At 40.8% G+C, this 27,425-nt stretch overlaps 1 protein-coding gene and 1 pseudogene across 1 annotated transcript in view; both read left to right on the top strand.

The window, feature by feature from the left end:
* Syt16 (synaptotagmin 16) overlaps positions 1–27,425 on the top strand; it is a 32,014-nt gene that overhangs the window by 1,970 nt on the left and 2,619 nt on the right. The window contains exons 3-4 of the mRNA XM_004624920.2: positions 5,334–5,774; positions 9,538–9,727. Of these exons, the coding sequence (XP_004624977.1) occupies positions 5,334–5,774; positions 9,538–9,727 (631 nt within the window). The remainder of the gene's footprint in view (positions 1–5,333; positions 5,775–9,537; positions 9,728–27,425) is intronic.
* Positions 13,840–14,740, top strand: LOC105743484 (annotated as a pseudogene).

Below are 27,425 nucleotides of genomic sequence, written 5' to 3'. Positions count from 1 at the left end.
CCCAAGCAGGTTGTCCCCTTGTGCATAATATTATGATGAAGATTTTTTTGCTTTCATTTTATTTTGCTTTTGTGATGCTGCAAGCTGGGCTTGGGCACTTGCACATGCTAGGCAATATTTTACCACTGAGTTACATCCCCAGCTTAGGACAGAGATCTTGAGGTACTAATGTACTCATTAGCTTTTAATTATGGGAAGGCCTAAGAGGTAATATTAATCTGTGAGGACATTCTAATTGGTGATACAGCTTTTTGGAATAACTCTGGTGAAGGATATTTCTTCTAAATTTCTTTGATATGAGTAGAGGTGATGAGGGCAATATTTAGCATTTGTTGGTATACTGCTTACTGTCCTCCTGTACTATAATAAAAGATTTATAAGCATCATTTCATCTATAAACATTTAAGGGCTTTTTATTAGATCCCTTCTATAATGATTCCATGACATTGGAAGGTGCTAATCAGTGGTGTGTATGTAATGACTGACTTGAAATTAATTTTAATGAGCAAATGAAAATTTGGTGGAGACAGAGTAAGAGAAGGGTGGATGAATTTAATTTGTATCAGTCTGAGAAAATACACAAGATGAAATTCTTCTTGAGCCTGGGTGGCTATGGGAAGGCAAAAGAAAACTGCAGAAAATCAAGTTCCAGAACAGAGTGCTGAGGGGTGTGTGTGTGTGTGTGCATGCGCACACACATGCATGTGTGTGCACAGGGACCATTGGAGAGGTCTGTGCACCTGCATCTGTGTTAGCGTTTCTGCCGTGGACCAGAAGTGGTAACTTGGATGTGTGCCTTGTGGCTTGTTGAAAGTAGTCCTTCTTGGGGCCAGGGAGATAGCTCAGTAGAATAAGTGCTTGCCTGGCAAGCTCAGGGTCCTGAGTTCAATCCCTGGTACAGCAATAAATAAATAAATAAATAAATAAATAAATAAATAAATAAATGAAAAAAGTAATCCTTCGTGTGGAACCACCCCAAACCATTAACCCCATCACTTGGTTAAAAAGAAAAAATGGAAAGAAAAGAGTTTGCTTCTTGATCATGTTATTGCTAGAAGTCATATCAAATCCCATACAATAACATTTAAAAATATGCTTTTTGCTTTCTCACCCCAAAACAACGCACAACTGTTTGCCTGCCTGTTGCTACATACCCCTCTCTCTCTCCTTGGTAATTGTGCCATTAGGCCTGGAATTGCTGTCTCTCCATAACCTCCCATTTACCTGCCTCCTGGAGCTTTAATAGAGGACTTGTGTTGAGGGTACTAAATGTTCCCTGACTCCAAAAATACCCAGACATCTCTGTGTGCTCCATTCAACCTCCTATCTATTTTGAGACAAAAACTGTAATTTTGTGCTCCTACAGCAGAACTTCAAACCCAGCTCAGAGGCAGTTCCTGTAACTGCCTGCTCTGCAGGCTTTGCTTGCCTTTTAAGCATTGATTTATTTGCCTTGTGGCTGTGTTAAGAACCCTGTCTTCCCTCATGTATCTGGCCTCAGGAACATATTGTGGGCCCGTTTACTTTGGGCCACACAAATGACATCAACACTATCTTACTAAAACAGAAAGCCATTTCAGTTTGACAGAAAATCTTTAAACCTGTTCAGGTTTTGACAATTTGATGCAAGTATGCCCATCTTCAAGAAAAAACCAGGATATAGAGCTCAAGGAGACATTTATTTTGCTTCGGAAGGAAACCAGTCATGTGGTAGGACTACCTGCCAGGCTGATGGATTTTTGAATGCTGCTCTTCAGTGCTGGCAGAAGCCACTAGCTTTCTCCTGCAGGCCCCGGGCTTGGCAGGGAAGCCTGTGGGGGGATGGCTGGCGCTTTTGAGCACACAGGGAGACAGGTGTCCTACTTTTCATCTCTGCTTTTCACTGATTAATTGGTTGGCCTTGAGAAGTTAATTAAAATCTGCCAAATGGGGATAAGAATGAAGAGATTTTTACCTAGCAGGAAGGTCAGATGGATCAGTGGTATTAACAGTACCCACATGAGGAGCTCCTTCAGGTGCCTGGCAATAGGTAATGTGTGCTGAAATAATTAATTGCTATAAAAATACCAGCCTTCACAAATCTCTGTCTCAAATCAACCCAGGAAGGGACTGCAAAGCCCCGTTCTCATGGGACATGGCTGGGGTGGGTCTGCCTCCAACCCAGCTGTTGGCTGGCGCTGTGTCTTCCTCCGCCTTCTTAGGATGGACGATCTTTGACAAGCCTTCCCCTCAACTCCCCAGGAACCTGCAGTGATAAATGGAGAGAGAGGTCCTTATTAACTAGAATATTTTCACCTTGCCTTTGAAGTTGATGACAAACCAGAAACTGTTACCTAGTACTGACTGTTGTAAAGGATGTGAAATTCACAGGAGTCTTTTCCAACCTCCATCTTCCAATTTCTTTTCATCTCACACATCCAATATACATATGGATACCTATGGTGAAGGGTTTGGGGAGCAAACTGAATACCTAGGGTTCAATGTAAGGTTTGGAACTTTGCATAAACTTTAAGGCAAGCTCTGGACTCAGACTGCCAGTGTGTGAATCCTGGGTAACCCTGCTTTGCCTATGACTGTAGTAGCAGTGGGAGAAAATTGGGTTATTCACCCTTTCTAAGCATTAATTTGCTTCTCTATGAAAATATTAAATATTCATGAAGATACTTAAATACCTGCTTGATTAAGATAATGTAAACATTTAAAAAGGTAATGTTTCTTAGTTAGGTTCCTCCCCCTCCTTTGGCAGAACTGGGGATTGAACTCAGGCCCTTGCACTTGCCAGGCAAGCGCTTATTCTACTGAGCTATCTCCCTGGCCCAAGTTGAGTTTTTAAGTATAGCAGAACTGAAAGGCTTTTGTTCCACACAGTGTTAGGGAGTGAAATGCTAGGGAACAGGCATGAACAGTAAGGCAGTGAGGTAGCAAGAAGGAAGACCCAGTGTGAGCAGGTGTCACTGAGTTGGCCACCACTGTATATGACAGATTTCCTTTTCTTGTGGGACCATAGTCCAAGAAGCCATACAAAATAAGTTTGGGATGCCTTACCAAGGCAAGGAAAGCTTGCTGTATGGGACATTGTTCCAGCACACTGGAATGAACACACATGCTGCAAGAGGGTTCCATATCTAAGCCTTGGAATCACAGGCCAGTGGTGATGGATGAGAATTACATTTGATGAGTAGGAAATAAGGTGTTAATAGGTTTGCCAGACTAAAGCCACTTAGAGTCCAGGCAGACTATGCCTGTAGGGAAAGCTGTACCCAGGGATGAGGACAAGGGGGTCTGAAGTGTTTAAGAGCTGGTTTATACAGTCTACAAAGCACTTGGTATGGTATGTGGCATAAGGAATAGTTAAGCAGATGTTGACTGTTACTGCCTATGCCTATGTGAACAATATAGAGATGCTTAGAGTTGGCTGACCTAGGTGAAGGTTTTAAAAGGAGATGAGAGTATGCAATGTGTTAATTATTGAAACTATCCTACCAATTTGGTCTGAAGCTGTCTCATTGCTATTTGTTTATCAATAAAATTATGGGGAAAAAATAAAAGGAGATGAGGAAGTTTAAGAGAACGCTCTGACTCAAATTTTGAGTTGACTTAACGCCTTGGAGGCTGCTTCTAATATTATATATACTCTAGTCAGTTGTATTCAGAAGTCTCTATAGCAACCACTTTTCCCACTGCAACCAAGAACCTCTGAATAGAAACACTCATCTATGATGGCACGCTCAGACAAAAAAATATAAGAAACTTCCCTTATTTTATAAGAAATGTGAATTTTTCTTGACAGGTTAATTTGTTTTGTTTTTCTGGCGGAACCGGGGATGGAACTCAGGCCCTTGCACTTGCCAGGGAAGCACTTGCCAGGGAAGCACTTATTCCACTGAGCCATCTCCCCGGCCCTGACAGGTTAATTTGCATGTTAGATGTAAAGGGCATTTGTTAGGTGTCTACTCTATATCAACTCCTATACGACATCACTATTCAGTTGGGGAAAACAACATGGAAAAGAATAAATCATTTGCCAAATGGAATAGTAGGTAGTAAACTAGAGAGACTTGCCTTTCTGAGGATGTTTGATTCCAGAGAGCCATGTACTTTCCCTTGATCTCTGTGGGAAAGTTTCACAGGTAAATGCTCATTTCAAGGTATTCCGTTACCATCTTTCAATGAAGAGCTCTATAGATTAGTGAAGTCTGATGCTCAGCTGCATACGTAAGAACTGGCTTACAATAAGAATCATTCCAAAGGTTAGTTATACATGAGAGTCATGCCTTCAGAGGAAAATTAAAATTGTGTCAACATCATTTATAATTTGTTGGTGAGTGGTTCATTGTAATAATTGCTGTTCAGCTCAGTTTTCCCAGTGGGAGCCTCAGACCTGAGCCACTACAGTGAATTGCTGTCCCAGGGTGATACTCCATAAAAAGAAGCATATTTAGAGATAGGAACCACCAGTCCAGTAAAGGGAATAGATACGTTATGGAGTCTAGTTTGAAGCAGATTCATTCATGTTTATTAAAACTTCACAACAAGTAGGTATATTAAAATGCAGTTTTTAGCTTATAATATACAGAGGGCGGGCTATTTAGTGAGGGCAAAAAAGCTTGTCAGTAGTAGAATTATGACTTCAACTCAGAAATTCTGGTTCTAGGGCCAGTGTTACATTTTGCCAAGTGGCTGCTTAATCCTGTTCTCCATGGTATGATCTGGGTGTACTGTTCCTTGTATCATTTTAGAAATCTTAGGTTCCACCCCAGATCTACAGAATAAGCATCCTAGGATGATGCAGACCCATAGGAAAGTTTAAGATGCTAGCTGTAAACATTCGCTGCCCCATACAGTGAAAATATACTAAAAGATCACCTGCCAAGGACTCCATTAGGATTTTTGTCTGTAGGAGGGTCTGGCTTACAGAGAACAGACCCAGGCTGAACCATTTTTCCTGGGGATTCAAAGAAAAATTGCCTGTTGGCAATTGCAAGGTTGACTTCACTTTAGATTTAATGTCTCAGTTGGTTTCAGTGATAGTGGGAAATTGTGCTTTCAGAGAGCCAGCATATATGAAAACATTTCTCAAGCTATAAAAGCCTTGTTTGTTCATTCCAAAAGCATCCATGAAGGCTTACCATATGTCAGACACTGTGCCCTCCAAGAATTCACAGTTTAATGGACAGCGATCAGTGAACATTTCTCTCTAACCACAGAAAGTCATACGCTGGCCGCCAGAAAACACACAGTACTCAGAAGGGGCACCCAGGGGCACCAACTTGCCAAAATGTAATTATAGGGGTCATCATTTCCATTCCTAATCTCTTCTTTTCCTGCAACAGGAACCAGATGGGACCAATTTGCAGGTGCCCTCCAGGATCTTGGAGCCAATCTCAAAGTGTGGAGACCTAGAGGTGGTCTTTGAATATAGAGCTACGACCCAGAAGCTCACAGTGACCGTCGTGAGGGCGCAGGGCCTCCCTGATAAGGATCGAAGTGGTGTCAACAGTTGGCAAGTTCATGTAGTGCTGCTGCCTAGTAAGAAACAGAGGGGCAAGACAAGCATACAAAGAGGGCCCAACCCTGTCTTCAAGGATAAGGTTACTTTTTCCAAGCTGGAGCACAGAGATGTAGCTGCCTGCGCTGTTCGCTTTCGCCTGTACGCTGCCCGTAAGATGACCCGGGAGCGAATGCTGGGAGAGAAGCTCTTCTACCTCAGCCACCTGCACCCAGAAGGGGAAATGAAAGTGACTCTGGTCCTGGAGCCAAGGAGTAACCTAAGTGTGAGTATGCTAAATGGCCCTGCTCATGATGTGCTATTTGAAGGCTTGAAATTGTCAGTCCCTGATTTAGTACATTCACCTTGTGAATTCAGAGACCTCAATTTAATCTTCCAATTGGTTCTCCTCATCCTTAGCAGCTATGATTTGCACTTCATAGTACGATGGGTCTTTCATGCCTGTCTTCCCGATAACCTGATGGATGTGTTTCTATCCATTTTAGGCAATTACAGCAGTAGTACAGCCAAGGACATGGAATAACCTAGAGAGGCAGACGGCTTTCTCACAGGCGGATTAGTGCCCTACCCCTTCCACTCCCAGTATGTGTTGTGCTGAGTCTCAGAGAAGGGACTTTAGAAGGAAGATGCTTAACAAGAATAAGAGCAGTTTGCAGCAGCAGCCCTGAACCCTAGCTGTTCTGAAGGTTCCGTTTATAGGACTGGGCTTCTGCCATGTCTCAAGAAAAGACACCAGAGCTCATATAATACAAGACAGGCAGCCCACTAGTGTCATGGGTTATGCCAGCTTGTGTTAGGATCTCTTTTTATAATACCATGGAAAAATATCAGGTGAGCTATGAGCCTTCAGGGCCAATCAAGCATTCATTCAAAGATGTTTCCTGTCAGGTACCATCAAAGAAAAGCCCATGCAGAGATGAACTAAGCAGGTGATACTCCGCCCTTGAGGTGCTTATCCTGTAGTGGAGGAGCAAGGTGTCTTAAGTGAACCAAGGTAGCTGAGGAGAGAGACTTAAAGAGGCTGCTGTTTGTTTAGCAGGGTTAGGGGAAGTTCCTGTGGTATGATGATGTGCCAGAGCTCAAGCTACTGAGGGAAAAAGAGACATGATATGTGGAGGCTAAGGATTCCAGAGCGAGGGCAGGGTACATGAGTGCCTTGGGGGGAGGGGGCGAGCTTGCCATCTTTGAAGGACAAAGAACGCTAGCATGCAGTGCTGAGAGATCTGTCTATTCAATTTCTCACGACATCTCTGCATCATGAGACTTGAAATCCTGACTTTTGTGTCCTCAAGTCTGCTCTCCCTGCTTTCTCGCTATCTTGCTTAGAGGCAATGACATCCTTTTTGTTGCTAGGGCCAAAATCTTAGAGGTCATCTATGTCGTATCTCTCTTCCACCTGAAACTCCTTTTCCCCCCACAAATTTTACTTTTGTAGTACTGGGAATGAACCCAGGGCCTTCACACTGAGCCAAAACACCAGCTTGTTTTTTTTTTTTTTTTTTTTTTTTTTTTTTTTTATTTTGAGACAGGGTCTCTCTTAATTACTAAGCTGCTCATTCTGGACTCAAGCTTGTGATCCTCCTGGCCCAGCCTTCCAGAGTGCTAGAATTATAGGCATTTACCAGCATGCCAAGCTTTCACCTGGAATCTTCCAAATATTGTCTTCAAGTACAATCAGGACCTGGCTCTCTGCTGGATTGTTGAGTTAGACATCTGTGGTAGCCTGCTTGCTACTGCCTCGTACCCTGCAGACTACCCTTGATAGGAAGGCCAGAATGGGTGTGTTAAAGCATGATACAGCATCTGTCTCACCTCTGTGACCAGCCTGGCATTTATTTATTTAGTGCAGGGTCTTGCTATGCAGCTCAGACTCATAGTGATCCTCTTGTCTTAGTCTCCGCATGGCTGAGATTACAGGCATATGCCACCATGCCTGGCTTCGGTGTCTGGCACAGCATACCCAGGGTTCTAGGTCCAGCAGGGCATCAGGTATGGGGGATTAAATCTGGGTTCTTGTGCTTGTCAGCCAAGCACTTGGGTCTCCAAGCTATCTCCCCAACCCCAACCTTGCTTTTCTTAAACTCCGAGTAAAGCATATCTGCACACGTGGAAACCAGAAGCCACAACAGATAAGAGCAGACCCTGTACTGTAAAGCAGAGGAATAGGGATGATCATGCCCGTATATATTTTGGCATTAGTCTCTGTGCTCTTTATTAGGGGCCCAGGCTGAATGGGCAAATGAATATAGTAGGAAGCAAATTTTAAGGTACCAGCTCTTTCATTCATCTGCTATGTGTTGAGTAGATTTTTTTAGGCTATGCATTGTAAGTTGGGAGATTCACCAGCCATAGCTGCTATGCACTGGAGACTAACAAGGGGTACAGCTTCAGAATTTAATGAAGAGGTAAGTGGTCAATTTGCACTGCTTCTGCAGAAAGTTCTGTGTGGTGCTTAAAAAATCTACCAAAAAAATTGGTGGATTTTTGTCCTCCAGGTAGCAAAGTCTATAAGGTACCTTTCAAAATCATATAGTTCTGGGTCAGTGAGACAGCTCAGTGAACTAAGCTCCTGCTTAGGCAAGCACAGGGACCAGGGTTCAATCCTCAGTCCCACATGCCATGCTGGCCCTGCCCGCAGGTGCACTAAGCTGGCCATTGGGACCGAATGTGGTGGTGCACACCTGTAATCCCAGGGCTGGAGAGGCTGAAAACAGGAGGATCACTATAAGTCTGGGCTGTGCAGTGAGACCCTATACAAAAAAAAAAATAAAAAAATAAAAGTCATCCAGTTCTGCATTTTACAAATTTTCCGTAAAAGCCTGGGGCTCTCGCAGGGATGCTTATGATGTGGTTAAATGGATGCTTCCTTATAGATGTAAAGAATGTTTGGTTCCTTTCATTGGTTTTATTTATTAGGCTCCCAATAAGAAATTCTATACCAACCCCACCTCCGGGGCATGCTGAGACAGTGACTAAGACTGGGCGTGGTGGTGTGTGCCTGTAATCCCGGCCCTTGGGAGGCTGTAAACAGGAGAATCGGTGCGAGTCTGAAGTACATAGTGAGACCCTGTAGACACTGTCCTAAATACATTAAAAAAAAAAGAAAGAATGAAAGAAATTCTAGTAAATGATTTAGGGTTGTGAGAATAAAGCTTTGCACCAAGTCCAGTGCATTTGTTTCTGGAGAAGGCAATGTGTCTGGGAAACTGGCTGGCCTGCTTCCTAGCTAGTATGATACCAATTTGTAGCCTTTGATGACAATTCATGCCCTGATATACTTTGTTCTCCTAATGTACCTGATGGGAAAAGCTGGAGTTCAGGAGAAGCATGCATATGAATGTACATGGCAGAAATCTTGGCCTCTTCCTTGGGCTTATCCAGTGCTCATTGGGTTGCTGAGATCCACCATCCATGCATCATTTTGTCACCAAACAATTGCCAAGGTTCTCATTTTCAATGTAATTCAGTTCTTATAGAAGGCCAAATTTAGAATTTGGTGTGTACTGTGCCTCTCTATACTGCACTGAGAACCAGAACCATGCTGGTCAATATCTAATGGCCATTTGTTTTTATATTTGAGACAGAATGCCTCCTGAATGGCCACATTCATCAAGAGGTGGCTGAAACAGAAAGGAAACTCAGGCTTGGAGTGGATCGGTTCCATAGAAACACACTCAGGCACAAAGTATACAGGAGGGAATTTTGGTCTATATTGAATATATTATTAGCTGTCTGTGTATCTTAGGAGGCTTGATTTACACTAGTAATAACATCTTTTTGTGTTTTGTCTTCAGAAAGTAAAATCTGAATAGAGACAGCTCTTGGAACAAATACGTCAGCTAATAATTCAGGGGATCTCATCTGTGGCCGCACTCCCCGAGCACATTGTAATTCACACTGAGTGCGCTGTTAGTAATCTTTGGCAGTCATTGAGATAGGGTCACAATTTCACCAAACATAGTATTGGCTTTCTCTAACAGAGAAGTGCAGCGCAGGCCAATGGATTCTTTGTTGTTCTCCTCCTCCAGAGTGGAGAGTCTCCGCTCAGCCCATCTGCGGTTTCTCACAGTGACAGTGCTTCATCTACGCAGTCATTGTCACATGGAGGGGCGCCAGAGATCTTGGTGGGGCTGTCCTACAATGCCACAACGGGCCGATTATCTGTGGAAATGATCAAAGGGAGCCATTTCCGAAACCTCGCAGTTAACCGAGTGCCCGGTAAGTGCGTCTGTCTCCTAGCTCTGGTTCTTCCAGAGGCAAGTAAAAGGTTGTATTTATGTTAATCTTAATTCTTTTATTTTTATAGTACAAATGGTCTTGGTATGGCTTAGGCAAAATTTCACAATGCAATACTTCTGGATTTCTAAATAGCTTTATATTGGGTTAGACTGAGGGCTTCTACAGTATCTAGATGCACCTTAACATGTAATGTACTGGCCTGTGTAACTGTATTATTTAAAAGAATGATGTCTTTTCATAAACATGGTGAACAATTATAAGCTTCCAGTATGTTCCAGATCCTCAACTTTAAAGAGGCAGAGCTCTGATTTTGGAGGGGGTTGGACCTGGCATGGAATTTCAGCTCTAGCTCTTCTATCTACCTGTCAACTTTGCCCTAATATTGTACAATTTATATCTTTTCCAAAACACAGTTAACTTATCTGGGGGAAAAAAAGGAAGAGATTTTAATAATAACTCCTCATGGGTTTATTTTGAAATTTAAATCAAATGTTTTATGGTGCTAGGCCCTTTACACATATTGAGAATGGAAGAAATGGTAATGGTTATGATGATGATGGAGAAGGAGGTGGGGGAGGTAGATTTGCTAAAATGCAGGACTATCTGATCTCTTCTGAAGATCAGATAGTCCTGCATTTTAGCAAATCTAAAATGTTTGCAAATCTAAACTGTTTGCAAACAAAAGTGTTTGTGAACTGCAGTATCACTGTACTTTTAGTCATAGAACCCAATTTGAAGTCACCACTGGAAAGAAGGGGTTAAGATACACCCCATTGGGGCTGGGGAGATGGCTCAGTGGAATGAGCACTTCCCTAGCAAGCACAAGGGTCTGAGTTCAATCCCCGGTTCCGCCAAAAAAAAAAAAAAAAAAAAGATATACCCCATGGATTAAGCAAACCAGATTGAGTTACTATTGTTAATTTCCTCAACAGCCTTTTAACTTAGGTAACTATGTGGAAAACATTGGAATATGATGTTAAAAATTAGTCTGCTTTGTAATGATATTACCTGTCTACAAAGGAAGCTTGAATGGGTCAGGGAAATTGTTTTTGTCTCATTTCTGCCTCTGAATCTTATGAAGACACAATGATACCTTAGTTCAGGAACTTATTTCATTCTACAATCCTGGAAAAGATGGACATATTCATATTCATGTGGAAAAGATGGCTGCAGCCTTGTTTGTCACTTGATGTGGAGTTCTCGATTAAAAATAAAATTTTGCCAGGTGCTTCTTCTGTGAACCAAACTGTTTGCAAACAAAAGTGTTTGTGAACTGCAGTATCACTGTACTTTTAGTCATAGAAACCCAATTGGTGTGTGGAATGCTAGCTGCAAGAGAGTCTAGAAATGTTGCTGACCATTGCCTTTCATTTAGAAGCAAAGTAAATTAGAAAGAGGTAGACTGGAGGGTGCAGGGCCTACTGGCCACAGACACTAAATCTTATTAAAAGGAGAACAAAATCAACTCATATGTTGTTAGAAAGGGTAAATAGGCTCTCCCCTCATAAGACCATAGCCAGGGAAGAGACAGGTGAGCAAATAGAAATGGTTCAATTCTTGCTGTTGAATCTGGGCTTGCATTCTTTGACCTCACAGTGTTTCAGACCACAAAGCACAAAGCATCTGTTTTAAGTGGGTATCTTGTTAGCTGAGTTGTATTAAAGCCATTAAAACAAATTAGTAAGGAAAACCTTTGGGTGGCAGAAGCGACCAGATGCATGACCCACATTTTGTGTCGACACTCAGAGCCAGGTGAGAGCTATTTAGAATGCATAATAGATGCTGATTATTAATTGCACAGCTAGAATCTCTCAGCTAGATACAGCTTTGGTTTCCACAATAGCTCTGAATTCACTAAAGATCAGGTTTACTACTCTTCTTGAGCTTTTGCCAATCTCTTTTCCTGCCCTTCTGTGATATAAGGTCTGAACAGTTTTTTTAGGAGCATGGTGGAGATACAAAGCCTAAAGGAGCTGAGAGTCACACAGACATGACCTATTCATGCCAAGATAACAAGCTTTACTTTGTGTACTGGGTAGTAGCAGCCAATAGAGGACATTGAATCAAGCAGAGGCTGATAAGCCAAAATGTGAATTCAGAGTTTGTTATGTACTAAGCTGAGAGTTACTAAACTATTCTGAATCTGTTTCCTGGTCTGCAAAATGGGGGGAGTGGTCATAACAATATATGCTTTACAGGGAGAGATATACTTAAAAGTGTGATCCTGAGGGCAGTATTAGTAGAAATTCCTCAATTTCTGTATGAAAGAAAGTCCTTGGAACAAATAGTTAAAGCTGTTCAGGATAAAAAGGCAAGCCCTAATTTAGAAGTTGATTTGATTCCAGAAGTTTAAATCAGTGTGGCATTTAGTACATGATTTGTCAGAGACAGAGTGTTGCAATTTAACCTACAATATAATTGACACAGTGTGTCTCTGCAACCAAAGTATTGGAAAATAATGCTGTTGTGAAGATATTAATTAAAACAGAAATCCGGTACTGAAGACAAAAGTTTTTTTGTGTGTTCAAAATGCTGGTACTTGAGGAAAAGCCAGTTTAATTAGGAGGGGATGAGAAAGTAGAAAGTTTCTTTGTCATGCTTCTGAAAGGGACCTCTTGGTACTTTCAAGAGCCATAGTTGTTGGTGGCATCGGTTCTTCATTATGTCTTGCCTCATTATTGTACTAACACTGCTTTGACAGTTATCAGACAAGCTCAGGATACATTTTTAGTTCCCATATGGAAGAGAAGAAGAGTTTTATGAGGTAACAGAGCAGAGTTTCAAGAAAGAGGGAGACAGAAAGGGGAGGAGAGCCAGGAGATGAATGGGTTCGTGAGTGGGGAATGGTGGTGGAAGCGACGCCAAGTGTGCCGTTCCCCAGGGAGGTGGGGGAGTGCAGCCAGGGTCTGTGTCAGAGCCCAGTCAGCGGCTGCCTGTGAGGGACAGACATCCTAGGAAGCTAATGTGAGCAAGGTCACAAAGTACTGTGTTTCAGGCTCTTAGTTCAGATAGAGAGGAGGGACATCTACCTAGGGTTGTGATCATGGAAAGAATGATAATTAGTAAGGAAAGAAAAACAGGTCAAACCTGACTGTTGGAAACTTCTGTTGTGTATGGCTAGAGTTTTTCCATCTTTCCAGAGACAGAGACAAAGGCTGAGATTTAAGGGTGACAGTCCTTTGCCTAAGAGTATTTCATGAAACAAAAGATAACTTTGAACTAGCCTGAGTGACCCAGTCAGATGATCATTTTGATATTTTAAGCTTTTCTTCCTAGCAAGATGTGTTAAACAAACAGTAGAGGAAGTTCCTACCTTCTTAGGGTCTTATAAGAAATAAGCCACCAAGCTCTCACTCCCACCCCCAGCTAGCTTCTGAGGTGAAACTCTCAGGGGAAATGGCTCTATGGGGTGGTTTTGACTCCAATAGGTAGGAGCTAATGGGACCCAGGGTGAAGTCCACACCAGCAACAGCCTGCGCTCGACTGCACCTTCTACCCAGTCTCCCCATGGACTGGCTAAAATTCAAAAGGCTGTTGAGGATGTGGAGAATACATTCTTGTGAGTGAAGAAATAGAACAAATGCTTTGGGGGAAAGTCCAGGTACTTTCTTATAAAACAAAATATAGCACTGAGAATCCAGAAGATGCATTCTTAGGCTTTGATTCATGAGTTACTTAAGAATATTTATAGCATCTTGGGCTGGTGAGATAGCTCAGCAAACTAAAGCGCCTGCTTAGGCAAGCTTAGGCAAGTGCTGGGAGCACAGTTAAATCCCAGCACCACATGCAGCACCAGCCCCACCACCAGGGTGGGCTGAGCCAGCCAGAGTCTGGGCATGGTGACGCACACCTATAATCCCAGCACTAGGGAGTCTGAAAGCAGGAGGATTACTATAAGTCAGAGCTGCATAGTGAGACCCTGCAACAACCAAGTACATTTTTTAAAAAGAATATTTATAACATCTTTATTCATAATGGCAAAAAAACCCAAAAGAATCTATTGGAAAATGAATAAACAAAATATGATGTAGGGGCCTGGGTAGAGGAGCTGAGGTCAACATCAAATTTGAAATATTTAAACTATTTCCACAATGCAGACAACTAAGTGTGTTTTTGTGAGTGATGGTGCTGTTGGTAAAACATGTCTCCTGATATCCTATACAACAAACAGATTTCCGTCTGAATTTGCACCAACCATTTTTTTTAATATTTATTTATTTTTATTTATTACATCTATTTATTGTGTGTGTGTGTGTGGCCAGCTCAGCCCACCAGGGGGCGGGGCTGGCTGGCATGTGGTGCTGGAGGACTGAACCGCGGTCCCTGTGCTTTGCCAAGTCCATTTCAAGTAGGTGCTTTAGACCACTGAGCCATCTCTCCAGCCCTGCACCAACCATTTTTGACAACTATGCAGTCACAGTTATGATTGGTGGACAGCCATACCCTCTTGGGTTGGTTTTTTGTTTGTTTGTTTTTTTTTTTTTGCAGAACCGGGGATTGAACTCAGATCCTTGCATTTGCCAGTCAAGCACTTATCCTACTGAGCCATCTCCCCGGCCCCAGCTTTTTTTTTTTTTTTTTTTTTTCCTCTTGGGTTTTTTGATACTGCAAGGCAAGAGATGCTTATGACAGATTACGACCACTGAGTTATCCACAAACAGATGCATTTCTAGTCTGATTTTCAGTGGTCTCTCCATCCTCATTTGAAAATGTGAAAGAAAAGTGGGTGCCTGAGATAACTCACCACTGTCCAAAGGCTCCTTTCTTTTTGTTGAGACCCAAATTGATCTCTGAGATGATCCCTCTACTACTGAGAAACTTGGCACGAATAAATAGAAACCTATCACTTGAGACTGCTGAAAAGCTGTCAAGTGTGTGAAGTGTTCTGCACTCATGCAGAAAGGCCTAAAGAATGTGTTTGATGAAGCAATATTGGCTGCCCTAGAGCCTACAGAACTGAAGAAGAGCCACAGGTTTGTGTTTCTCTCCTAAGCTTGACTGGAAACCACGAAACCCTTTCTTCCTTCAGCGGCGGGCAGGCAGACCACCTCCCCTGTTCCTCCTGATACTCACACCTGTTCTGGAGATGCTGGCTTTGAGCCCATGTATTTAAGAACCAGCTCTAGAGACTCCAGACTCTGCCAAGTCCAAAAACAGCTCTGTGATCCAGGCCTTGCTTAGAGGCAATCTGCAGGGGGGCAGAGGGAGGAGGTGGTGGTGCCCTGGTTTCTACACACTGTCACTGTTCCTAAAGTGTTAATCAAATTAAGCCTCCAAGAAAAAACAACAACAAAAATACTATGATGTATATATAAAGGGATACTATTCAGCAATGAGACCAAAATGAATTTAGCTATTGTGCAACATGGAGGAATCTCAAAATTGACCAAGTACCCACTGCATGATTCCTTTGACATCGAGGTTACAGCAGGCCGAGTTTGTCTATTGTGGAACAAAGCAGAGAAGTAGTTGCTTCCAAAATAGTATCAGTACCAGGATACAGGGATGCAAGGAAATGTTCTAGGATGATGGAAATGTTCCATATGTTGGCAGCTCTGTGGCCCATGAGCTATGTATGTGTCACTACTTACTGAATCAAACCAAGATTCTTATATTTATAAATTTTACCCTGAGGAAGAACTATGAATGCTCTCAATTCTAGCTAATGAAAAGCATCCTGAGGTGAATATCAGTGGGAGGGGAAAGGCAGTAATGGCTGCATCCAAAATGCACTGATGGGTGGAAAGAGATGGTGACTGAGACTGGGCGTGGTAGCGCGCACCTATAATCCCAGCACTTGGGAGACTGTAAACAGGATGATCACTACAAGTCTGATCTATGCAGTGAGATCCTATAGACCCAGTAAACCCTGTCCTAAAAAAAAAAAAAAAAAAAAAAAAAAAAAAAAAAAAGATGGTGTGTATCTATGTCTCCACCATACAATGATTTCAAGTTTTCTGTAAATATGAAATTTTTATAAAAGTTCAGGGAAGTGATCCATTCTGTCCTGAAATAGATAAGCTAGGTCAAGTGGGTCAACAAAACAAAACATGAATCTCAACTATATAAGAGGTTTTTGTGGCTGGAAACATAGTATTTTTCTTTTTTTTTTTTTTTTACATTGGGGTGAAATTTCAAGATCTATCTAATCCTGTTCCTCTGGCTTTGCCTTGAATTGGAAATAAGAGTAACAAGCAACTGAAATTGAGAGCTTCTATCATGAGCTTCTTACACCATGTCTATCTTAAGCAAAAGTATGTGCTGGCCATGTCTTCTCCAATATTAAGCTTTTTCTAGTATAGATAAGTAGATATATGTGCCCATCAATCAGTGAATCATCTTTTGGTGAAAATGCTCATGTTATAAAGTGATACTTTCTTTTTCATCCCTTAATTGAGGTAGGGAAGTTAAAAAGGCAAAATGAAAATTACTGAAGGGCCAGTGAAGTAGCACAGCAGAACAAAGTGCCTGCTTTGGCAAGCCCAGGGACCAGGGTTTGATCCCAGGTTCCGCATGCCACACTGGCCCCATCCCCTGGGCACGCTGAGCCAGAGACAAAGTCTGGGCGTGGTGGTATAGTCCTATAATCTCAGTGCTAGTGAGGCTGAAAATAGGATCACCTTGAGTCTGGTCTGCATAGTGAGGCCTTGTACCAAATACACTTGCACACACAAAAAGAAAATTACTGAAATGGCCAGTGAGATAACTCAGTGGACTTAGTGACTGCTGAGGCAAGTGCGGGGTCTGCAGCTTGAAACCTGGCACCACATGCAGTGCTAGCCCTGTCCCCAGGTGCTCTGAGCGAGTGGCTGAGTCTGGGTGTGGTGGTGTGATTGGCCTGCAATCCCAGTACTGCGGAGGCTGAAAATAGGAAGATCACACTCAGTCTGAGCTGCTGCTTAGTGAGACCCTGTACAAAATACACTAAAAAAAAAAAAAAAAAAAAAATTACTGCAACTAGCCCGTAGACCATATTTATAATTCATATTTATATGAGGCAACACCATGAAGTAATCTTAGCTCAAGTCAAAGCTGGGTTACCAAACATCATCCTTATCATTTTCAAGGTATTATCTCCCTTAGAATGCAGGGTCAGTGCTTAGAATTGTTCTTATTGCTGTTAAGATGGTATAGGTTACTTTACAACTCTGCCAGTGGCCAAGGATGGTCTCTAGGTCTGCACATGGCTGACAGTCTGGGATAAAGCCTGGTAGGTGTGCTGTCTGGGAAATATCTGAAATGCTGGTGTCCACTCGCAAATGCTTTTTGAAAGGTTATTAATAAGAATTAGAAGCATTCTCCTGTCTTTTGAATTTGGCTTCATGAGAAAGCCAACCACAACTACCAGCACTGTTCTGTTCTTATCCTAGGACTGCCACCCAGTTACTGCATTGTTTTGACATTTGATTTAACATCTCTGAACTTAATTTCTTTCTCTATTAAATGAGCTTGACAAGGGAATAGCATAGGCCTATGTGCTGTATTTTTAAAATGTTAGCTATTGGCAGGCTTTCTGTCTCGGTCTTCATCTTTGCTTTGCTTCCTCCTGCTCTGTGCTACTGCCTTGTGTACATGCACACATATAATGGTCCTTGTCAAGAACTATCATTAAGATGTCCCCTCCAGTTAAAAACAATGCGTTCCCCAGCTTCTCAGCATGTGCACGATTAGCCGCACGTGATAATTATATCTCAAATGATAATACTTAGCAGTCTCAGCATATTAACCTTGTTAGGCGCTCACAATAGCAGAGGCTAGAAGAAAGAAAAACAAAAAAGCGAATTGAGCCGCCTCATGTTCCCCGTGAGTGTCAGGCTGAGGGATGTTCTACAGACTTGCAAGGAAAAGGCACTCCCCAAAATGAACATGGGTGGTGTACACAACCTTTGCCTAAGGCAATAGGGAAATAAAGGGGATTACCACAGTGTTTGAATTATATCTTAATAAAGATTAAAGTGTGTGTGTGTGTGTGTGTGTGCATGTGTGTTATGCTAGGGATTAAACCCAGGAGTACTCTACCACTGAGCCATTTACACAGCCCTTCTCACTTTTTTATTTTCCAAGAAGGTCTTACTATGTTGCTCAGGCTGGCCTTGAACTTGTAGCTGTCCTGCGTGAACCTCCCAAGTAGCTGGGACTACAGCTCTGTGCCACAAAAACTGACTCTGAATGGAGATCTTTTCAGCTGGGTGTGGTGCTGAATAACTATATTCTTAGTGCTTTCAGGAGCTGAGGTAGTAGGACCATAAATTCAAGCCCAGTGTGAACAACTTTAGTGAGACCTATCTTAAAGTTTTAAAAAGGCTGGGCATGTAACTCAGTCCAAAGGCCTTGGGTTCAATACCCAGTATCACAATCAAGCAATCTATAGGTATTTTCAGATAACCAGAGCAAGTGGGTGACAGTCTCCTAGATAATACATAGTGTCTTTGTGCATCCAAAGACAACAGAGTAACTGCAAACCCAGAAAAAATGTGGAACATTTGCAAATCCTATTTCAAGTAAGTATTATTATCTACAATAAATCAACACTAAAACTCAGTTAAAAAAAAAACAAAACTAAGCAACAGGATTTAAACATGTGAAAAGAATTTGAGTATGCATTTCTACAACTAAGATGTAGAAATGGCCATAAATAAGAACACACTGGGACAGTAAAACCGAAGTCTTGCGAGGAACACTCAAGACTTTGTTACTCAGAAAAGCAAAAATACTAAATAATGTGTACCAGCAGGGAAGAAATTGAAATTGGGAAGAAGTAATGAGATACAAAGCAGAAAGGTTGAACAAAAATTTTGATGAACATGGAAGCAGATAAATGCTTGCACGAATTGTGTGAAGCAAAATTAAGAACAGTAATAAAAATGACTAATGCTGGGACCAGAACAAAGTAGAAGCAAAATTCTAGGCAGATAAAATGTGAAGGATGGGAACGGAAGATGGAAACCAAAGCATTGCAGAGGGCTAATGTGCTCAAGAGGAAGGTAGAGATTGCCAGTTGTGGCTCAGTGATTTTTCACAAGGATGCCAAGACAAATCACTGGGGGTAAGGATGGCTTTTGGGGGAAAAATGATGCTGGGAAATCTGGATAACAACATGCCAACAAAAATGAAATTAAATGCAGTTGAGCTCATAGCTAACATCATACTTAAAAATCTCTCAAGATGGATCAAAGGCCTAAAATAGAAAAGCTTCTGAAGAAAATGTATAGCAAAATCTTCACATTGGGGTTGGTGAGAACTGCCTGGATGTGATCCCAAAGCCATAGCCAACACAAGGAAATAAGACACAGTGGACTTTATGCTAGAAGTTTTGTGCCTCAGAAGAGAGAAGGGCAACTTGGCAACCCATAGAGTGGAGAAACACTTACAAATCGTATTTCCAAGAGTAGATTAATATCCAGGATGTGCAAGGAACTCCTAAAACTCAGTAACAGAAAACAATCTGATTTTAAAATGGGTCAAGTATTTGAGGGTATATTTCTCCAAAGAAGATATAAACATGACCATCAGGCATGTACAAATATGCTCAACACTATGAGTTGTCAGAGAATGCTAATCAAAGTTGCAATGGAACATCATCTCATACCCATTAGGATAGTGACTTTCAAGGGAAAATCCTCCCCAAATTACAGATATTACCATGTAGATAAATTAAAAAATTGAATCTCTGTACATTGTGATGGGAATGAAAAATGGTACAGCTGCTGTAGAAAACCGTATGGAGGGGCTGGTGAGATGGCTCAGTGGTCTAAAGCACCTACTTAGAACAAGCTAAGCTAAACAAAGCACAGGGACCGCGGTTCAATCCCCCAGCACCACATGCCAGCCAGCCCCGCCCCCTGGTGGGCTGAACTGGCCACACACAGACACAAAATAAATAAATATTAAAAAAAAAAAAAAAGAAAAGAAAAGAAAACCGTATGGAGGTTCTTTAAAAAAAAAGAGAATTATCATGATGGAGCCATTCCATTCATAGGTATGTACCCAGAAGAACTGAAAGCTATATTGGGAGAATAGATTTGTGCAACCATTTTTATATGATGATTATATACATTAATTGAAATATGAAGCAATCTAAATGTCTATTGATGGACTAATGGACAAATAAAATGTATTATATTCTAAGAATACTATGCAGCTCTAGAAATGGAGGAAATTCAGGCACATCCCTTTGTCTGCGGGACTTAGAATAGTAAATATCAGGCTGGGGAGATGGCTCAGTGGAGTAAGCGCTTCCCTGGAAAGCACAACGGCCTGAGTTCAATCCCCTGTTCTGCAAAAAAAAAAAAAAAAAGATAGTAAATATCATAGAGACACATAGAATGAAGGTTGCCAGGGCCTGAGGAAAGAGGAAATAGCTAGTGTTCAGTGCATATAGTTTTCCAAGATGAAAAGAGTTCAGTATGTGGCTGGTGGTGATGGTTGCATGTTATAAATGCCCTGAATGCCGCTGAACTGTACACTTAAAATGGTTAAGATGGCAAATTTAGGGTTACATATATTTTAATACAACTTTTTAAACTTGAACAAATATATTAGAGAGCTATCAGAAAATATTTTAAAACTAGGTAGTGAATAATTCACGCGAAAGCTGGTGCAATACTTGTTTAGACTGGTGCAATGCTTTAAGGAAAAAAGAAAATTACAAACCTGAAGAGTATATGTCTGTGGGAGCAAGTGCTGGAGGAGGGATCTTTACATCTCTTGCTTGGTTTTGTCATACACCTAAGACTGCTGTAATAACTACAGACTTAAAAATGAAAAGATTAAAAAGAAAAAGCTGAGATGTTGATTAATTTGGTATTATATCAAGTGTACATGTTAACTTTTTTTAAAAAAAAATATTTATTTTGGTCCAGAGTCTCACTACACAATTCATACTTATAGTGGTCCTCCTGTCTCAGCCTCCCCAGCTCTGGGATTATAGGCATGTACCACCATGCCCAGTTTCAGGGCCAGCATGGTGCACCCTGGTTTCTGAGGTATGGCATGTAGTACTGGGGATTGAACCTGGGTCCTTGTGCTTGCCAGGCAGGACTTACACCACTGAGCTATCTCCCCAGTCCCCATGTTAACATTTTAATCTCGCTTTAAAACCAAGAGACAATAAGTGAGAATAAATCCAGTAGAAAACAGAATATTTTAAAATCATAGCAAATGAAGAATAAGCATAAATCAAAACAATAACTCAACAAAAAGAGGACATTATTCGTAATAAACATAATGGGACAAAAATTACTACATAAAAATAGATATAAGATTATGTCAGTGTTTCTCTCTTCCTTTCAATCTCTCCCTTTTTCCTTCCTCATCCTTCTTCACACACCTGTGGTTCATATTGGACTGTCTGAGCTTTGAGATCCATAAGAAAAAAGCACTAATTACCAACCAATTCGGCACAGTTTATAAATTTAAGAATAGTTTAATATTGCAAAAATCTGCTAGTGTAATTCACATATTAACTGATTTATGAGAAAACATAATTATCTCATAGATGCAAACAGAAGCTTTTGATCAAATGCTCTATTCATTAGTGGTAAAAATAACTCTTAGCAGATGTACAGTGAAGCCCGTGCTACTGAATACTCAGCTATACTACTTGTATGCATCAACCCTGCATGCTCATTGGCTTAACCTGGCAAAAGCCCTTTTGTGTCCAGCCTGACTTGTGCGACTTTTGTAGGACTTTTGTCTGAGTTCTCAGCAAAACAGATGGGCTTAATGATCCAAAAAGACTGCATTTGGAATGCAGTCTCTCTTGTTACTCTGGAAAGGGAAAAGACATCTTGGAGGCTTCTTGGTGGGGTAGGATGGTTGAAGATAGCTGTGATTGAAGATAGTATTGCCTCTCACAGTGTGTTGTTCAGAAACCAGTCCCGTGGCCCACCCAACTGAAATTGGCGGAGAAGGCCAGTGCTTCTATTCGAATTTGAGAATTACCAGCCACATTTAGTTAAGGAAATTTAGTAGGTCTTTGCTGCTCAGAGACTTTTAAAATTCATCTCTCATTGAGAAATCTAGAAACGATTCATTTCTCAAGTAAAAATAAAACTTAAATTTCTGTGTTTTCTCTTTCTTTGCATATTGGTCAGTTCTTTCCCAAGCTTACCTTTCTGTCTCTTGCTCCAAGAAGAGCCGGTAACACTGAATACACACTTCTACATTCTCCTTAAAATTTGTTTCTGTAGAGCAACAAACTCATTAGGCATAGATTCTTCCTTCCAAGTTATAGCAGATGGCAGTTTTACCATCAGAAAACATATATTACAGATTTTTGTGCTATCCTATGTTATTAGTTTCTTCATTACCTGGCATGCTACTTCAAGGCCAAGTCTCCTGCTTATGTTTCTGTTTTCTTCTTTCTTTCTTTCTTTCTTTCTTTCTTTCTTTCTTTCTTTCTTTCTTTTTTCTTTCTTTCTTTCTTTCTTTCTTTCTTTCTTTCTTTCTTTTTATGATGGCAGCATTCCAACTGAGATTGCTACTTACTATGCAGGTCAGGTTGTTTTTGAAAACAGGAAATATTCTAGATACACTGTGTCAGAAGTTGTTTAGAATAGGGTTTAACTGGCCAGCGAGATAACTCAGTGGACTGAGCTCCTGCTTAGGCAAGCACAGGGACAGGGGTTCGAGTCCTAGTACCCCATGCTGTGCCGGCCTGCCCCAGGGCATGCTGAGCCAGTGACAGAGTCCAGACATGTTGGCACATGCCTGTAATCCCAGCACTGGGGAGGCTGCGGCAGGAGGATCACTACGAGTCCAAGCTGTGCAGTGAGACCCTGCATCAAATATATTTAAAAAAGAAAAAGAATAAGGTTTAATAACCCTTGGTAACTTGGAGAATAAAGATCAGGAAGATTGTTTCCAGGAAATCTAGGAAAGATCCCCATGAAATCTGAACTGTATGCAGAGGGATTGGTTATTCTCAAGGGTTTTTGAATACTACGGATGCAATTCCTTTGGTGTCTTCAACACTGAGTACCCATGAACTCACTGCAGCATGCGTAGGCACATTGGAAAATAGGAAATATTCTGCTGGGATTACAGGCATGTGCCAACAGGTCTGGACTTGGTCACTGGCTCCGCATGCTCTGGGGCAGGCTGGCTCACCATGGGGTACCAGGACTCGAACCCCTGTCCCTGTGCTTGCCAAAACAGGAGCTCAGTCCACTGAGTTATCTCACTGGCTGGTTAAACCCCGTTCTAAACAACTTCTGACACAGTGTATCTAGAATATTTCCTATTTTCCTATGTGCCTCTGCGTGTTGCAGCTAGTTTATGGGCAATCAGTGTGGCGTCCCTTCGCTTTCCCTTCCTGTGTTACACAGACAGCATTTATTAGAGGAGCCTAATGGAAAGTACACTGGCAAGACATTGTGAGAATGTAGTCCTAAGTCTTTATGCCTTGCACTATAGAGAAGAGATTACAAAGGTGGGAATGGTATTGAATATTAACTAATATGTGGAACAAAAGGGAATTATTTATTTTTGATAGTTCAGTACAATAAGAAAAAGACACTAAAAAATAAAGCTTGAGAAAACGAAGCTGCCATTATGTATGGAAAATCTTGACTTCTGGGAAGATGGCTGAGTGGTGAGCAGCAGATGAGTGGCTCCAAAATTCGGTGTATGATGCTGGAATATAGCAATGTGAGGAAAAGGAGGAGGACAGTTGGTTCCTGGGACCCAGTGAGGCTCCAAAGTGAGAAGTACAAATTTGTATGCATGAAAAAATATAAGAAAAAATTTAGATGTATTACAATCTTATAGAAAATAATTTGCATTCTATTACAAGCAAAGGAATTAGATAGTAGAGTTTAAGAACATTTCTATACAACAACAAAGTACCTAAGGTATCAAAAGATATCATTAATAAAGAATAAATATGCTTGTCTGGCAAGTGCAAGATCCTGCGCTCAACCTCTGTTAAAAAAAAAAAAAAAAAAAAAAAAGGACTGAAAAGATAGCTCAGTGGACTAAAGTGCCTGCTTAGGCAGATGCAGGGTCTAGGGTTTAATCCCTTGCATGTAGTGCTGACCCCACTGCCAGGATGTTCAGAGAAGACAACTGAGACTGGGGATTATGTTGTTTACCTGTGATCCTAGCGCTAGGGAGGCTAAAAACAGGAGGCTCACTATGAGTCTGATCTGTGTAGTGAGACCCTGTAGACCCTGTACTAAAATACATAAAAAAAGAATAACTAAATAAATTATAGGAAAAAAAAAAAGGAAAGAAACCTTTTGAAAAAAAGAAAAAGAAAACTGAGGGCTGGCCAAATAGCTCAGTGTATTAAAGCACCTGGAAGCAGGCACAGAGGCTGGGGTTCAATCCCCCGGCCTGTCATGCCGGGCCCGCCCCCGGGGCACCCTGAGACAGCAATTGAGACTGGGTGTGGTGGTGCGTGCCTGTAATCCCAGCTCTTCTGAGGCTGTAAACAGGCAGATCACTATGAGTTTGATCTAGTAGTGAGACCCTGAGCACCTTGTAGACCCTTCTCTAAAATACAAGAAAAGAAAGAAAGAAAGAAAGAAAGAAAGAAAAGAAAAGAAAAGAAAAGAAAAGAAAAGAAAAGGGAAAACCAAAACTTAGTAGATGGTTATATCATATTCATTTATGAAAACATCCATATTATAAAAACAGTAGCTTTTTCCTAACTAATCTATATATCCAGTACAATCCTGCTAAAATTTCCAAAAGTGGATTTTAGTAAGTTTGCATTTTACAGAACTTGACAAGCTAATTCTAAAATTCATACAGGGATTGTCTGTCACAGATACTAAGATATATTATGATATGATGGTAATAAGTATTATTAGTCTTAAAGTAAGGTATTCAAGCCTAAATGCCTGATATCTGAAAGACATTATCTCCTCAGTAGGAGGATAAGATAATAGCACTTTCTATATAGAAAAAAAGTAGGTATTTACCTCATAGTACATGAGAATATCATTCTAGCTGGATTAAAGATCAAATGAGAAAAAGAAATGGTTAAGATTCATAAAAGAGAATATGAGAGATCACTGAGTTTGGATAGAGTTTTTGAGCTGTAGAAAAAAATATCGACTGAGATGAAAAGCTCTGATAAACTTGATTCCACAAAAACTTAAAATGTTTGTACTACAAAAATCACCATGCAGCAGAAAAAAAATGTCAACCAGGAAACATCAAAAAATATCAGGCAGGGAAAAGATTTTAGCAATAAATGCAGTTAGCGAAGATTTTACATCTAGTGTACAGATGTCATAAAGTGAGCAGAAATCCACTCGTATATGTCCTGGAGAAAATTTCAATACAAGGATAATTCAAAATGAAGAAAAATATTCACTGTAGTCACATTCTTGGTTACTATAAGCAAATGTCTGGCAACTGAGAGCATGGCTAAGGACATCGTGTTTTACTAATACATTGCAGCAGCAGATGAAATAAATAAATCACAGAATTACATACATAAAGACAGCATCAGAAAAATTTTTATTATTTTTTATTTTTATTTTTGGCAGAACCGGGGATTGAACTCAGGTCCTTGCACTTGCCAGGGAAGCACTTATTCTATTGAGCCATCTTCCTGGCCCTGCAACATCAAAATTTTAATGCTGAATGGAAACAAGCAAATTTCAAGAAGACATACAATGTTGAATATTTTTAATGCACAAAATAGTGCTGGTATATTTTGGCTGTGCGTGTTTACATCTAAGATGGTAAAGATCTAAAAACATGGATGAAAGTGAATCCAAATCTAAGACACTTTTTAAAGAAATTTATTTATTTTTATGCATTTAGTACAGAGGATACTGGGTCTACAGGGTCTCACTATACAGGTTGGACTTGTAGTGATTCTCCTGTTTTCAGCCTCTCAAGTGCTGGGATTACAGGCGTATGCCACCATGGCCAGTCTCAATCGCTGCCTCGGCGTGTTCTGGGGGGCAGGCCAGCACGGCACACTGGGGATGGAACCCCTCCGCTGCACTCTGCCTAAGCAGGCACTTTAGTCTGCTGAGCTATCAGGCTGACCCTCTAAGACAATTTGAACGTGTTCAAGGAGATATATACTCAAGGAACTTCAATTGTAATATATTTTTCTTGAAAATCAAATGAAAAACATAAAAATTCAGTAGAAAGTATGACAAATGGCACCCAGTTACTCAAGTTGGTATGTGTGACAATAGTCACTGTTCTCTTATATATGCTTAAAATACTTTGTGACTATTAATAAATTAAAAGTGGTGGAAAGGTTAAGCACCCTGATGCCCAGAAAAATCAGAGTGTTGTACTCTACCTCTGACTTAGTATGTAAAACTTGAGGAAACATTGTGCTGTGAGTGGGTGGGCATTCTGTGCGGCTGTGTTGCTCACCACGGAGTACCGTGCTCTTTCTCAAAAACTCCTGAGTTCCAAATGACATCCTTTTATGCCATGATAAATTGGGGATTATATACTATAGTAAATGTTTTGGTACATGTGACATCTTCCTTTATGATGAGATAAGTGACCAATAAAGCAGTTGACAGGACTATTAAGGAATTATAGCCCCCTTGACCTTTTGATAATAGCTCTGAGTTACTAAAGATACCATAAAGCTTTCTGAATCATTAAATGAAGATGAAGTGTTGCTCAGTATAGCTTTATCGCAACGGTTAATCAAGTCCCAAATAATTAAGACAAAGTTCATTTAAATTGGAAATTCACTTAATTGGATTCTTTATCCTTTCTGATGGGTACTCATTAGAGTAAGTCACTGAACCCCAAAAGATCCTGTCATGCACTCCTACTATTCCACACTAGCAGGATTTCATAGATACAGACTCTGTTCTGGATGTTAAATAAGCACATTACTACAGTGATAAAAAGTTCCCTTTTCAAACTGTAATAATCAGCTAGATTTCCATTCTTCTGGACATGTGTCTGACTGGATGGCTCATAAAATTATTTTCTGTTTTGTAGAAATAAAACCCAAACTTCGCGAAGGCAGTTTGGTAGTAAGTGGCTTAACTTATAATTAAAAAAAAAAAATCTTGTGACAGGATAAAACTTGAAATTGCTCTTTGTGAAATGAGCATTTCTTTGTTTGCAAGATTAACTCAGTTCCTATTGCTAAGACTGGCAGCCGAATCGCTAGAGCACTCTGATGCCTAGATTAAACTTTTCCTTCAGGCATCGTGAAGCTGTACAACCCTGAAAGCACAAATTCACTTCCCCGTTGTTGGTTTTCTGGCAGCTTTTTCCATAGAGGAGTTTGAAGAACAGAGCCTTGTTTCTGAGACAGAGCCGTGTTTTCACACCTGAAGTGTCATTTCACACCTTGTGTTTCTCAGCAGATAAGTGTATAAAATAACACATCAAACTGGAATAGAAAAAGATCAACATACAAAGAAAACTGCAGGTTGTAATTCGTTTGCTACCTCACAGTTCTCCTGGAGGGAAAGGCATGCTGCAGAGATCTGTAGATCTACATTTTAAAAAGTTTGACTGGTTGTCAGGTGGGGAAGTGGGCTGTAAACTCTAATCAGCTTGCTGCCTGCATTGAGCAGAATGTAGAGAATGAATTTGGAAAATGCCTATTCTGTTTTGTTGTTGTTGTTGTTGTTGTTTTTAAAAGAACAAGATATACAGTTAGGAGTAATAATTGTAGTTCAGAGAAAAGTTTTTAAAATTTATAGTGTATCATTTTTTATTTTAT

The sequence above is a fragment of the Octodon degus genome, unplaced genomic scaffold (genome assembly GCF_000260255.1).
Source record: "Octodon degus isolate 3935 unplaced genomic scaffold, OctDeg1.0 scaffold00007, whole genome shotgun sequence".
Taxonomy (NCBI): domain Eukaryota; kingdom Metazoa; phylum Chordata; class Mammalia; order Rodentia; family Octodontidae; genus Octodon; species Octodon degus.
The sequence above is the reverse complement of the archived record's forward strand: the minus strand, read 5'-3'. Positions and strand labels throughout refer to the sequence as shown.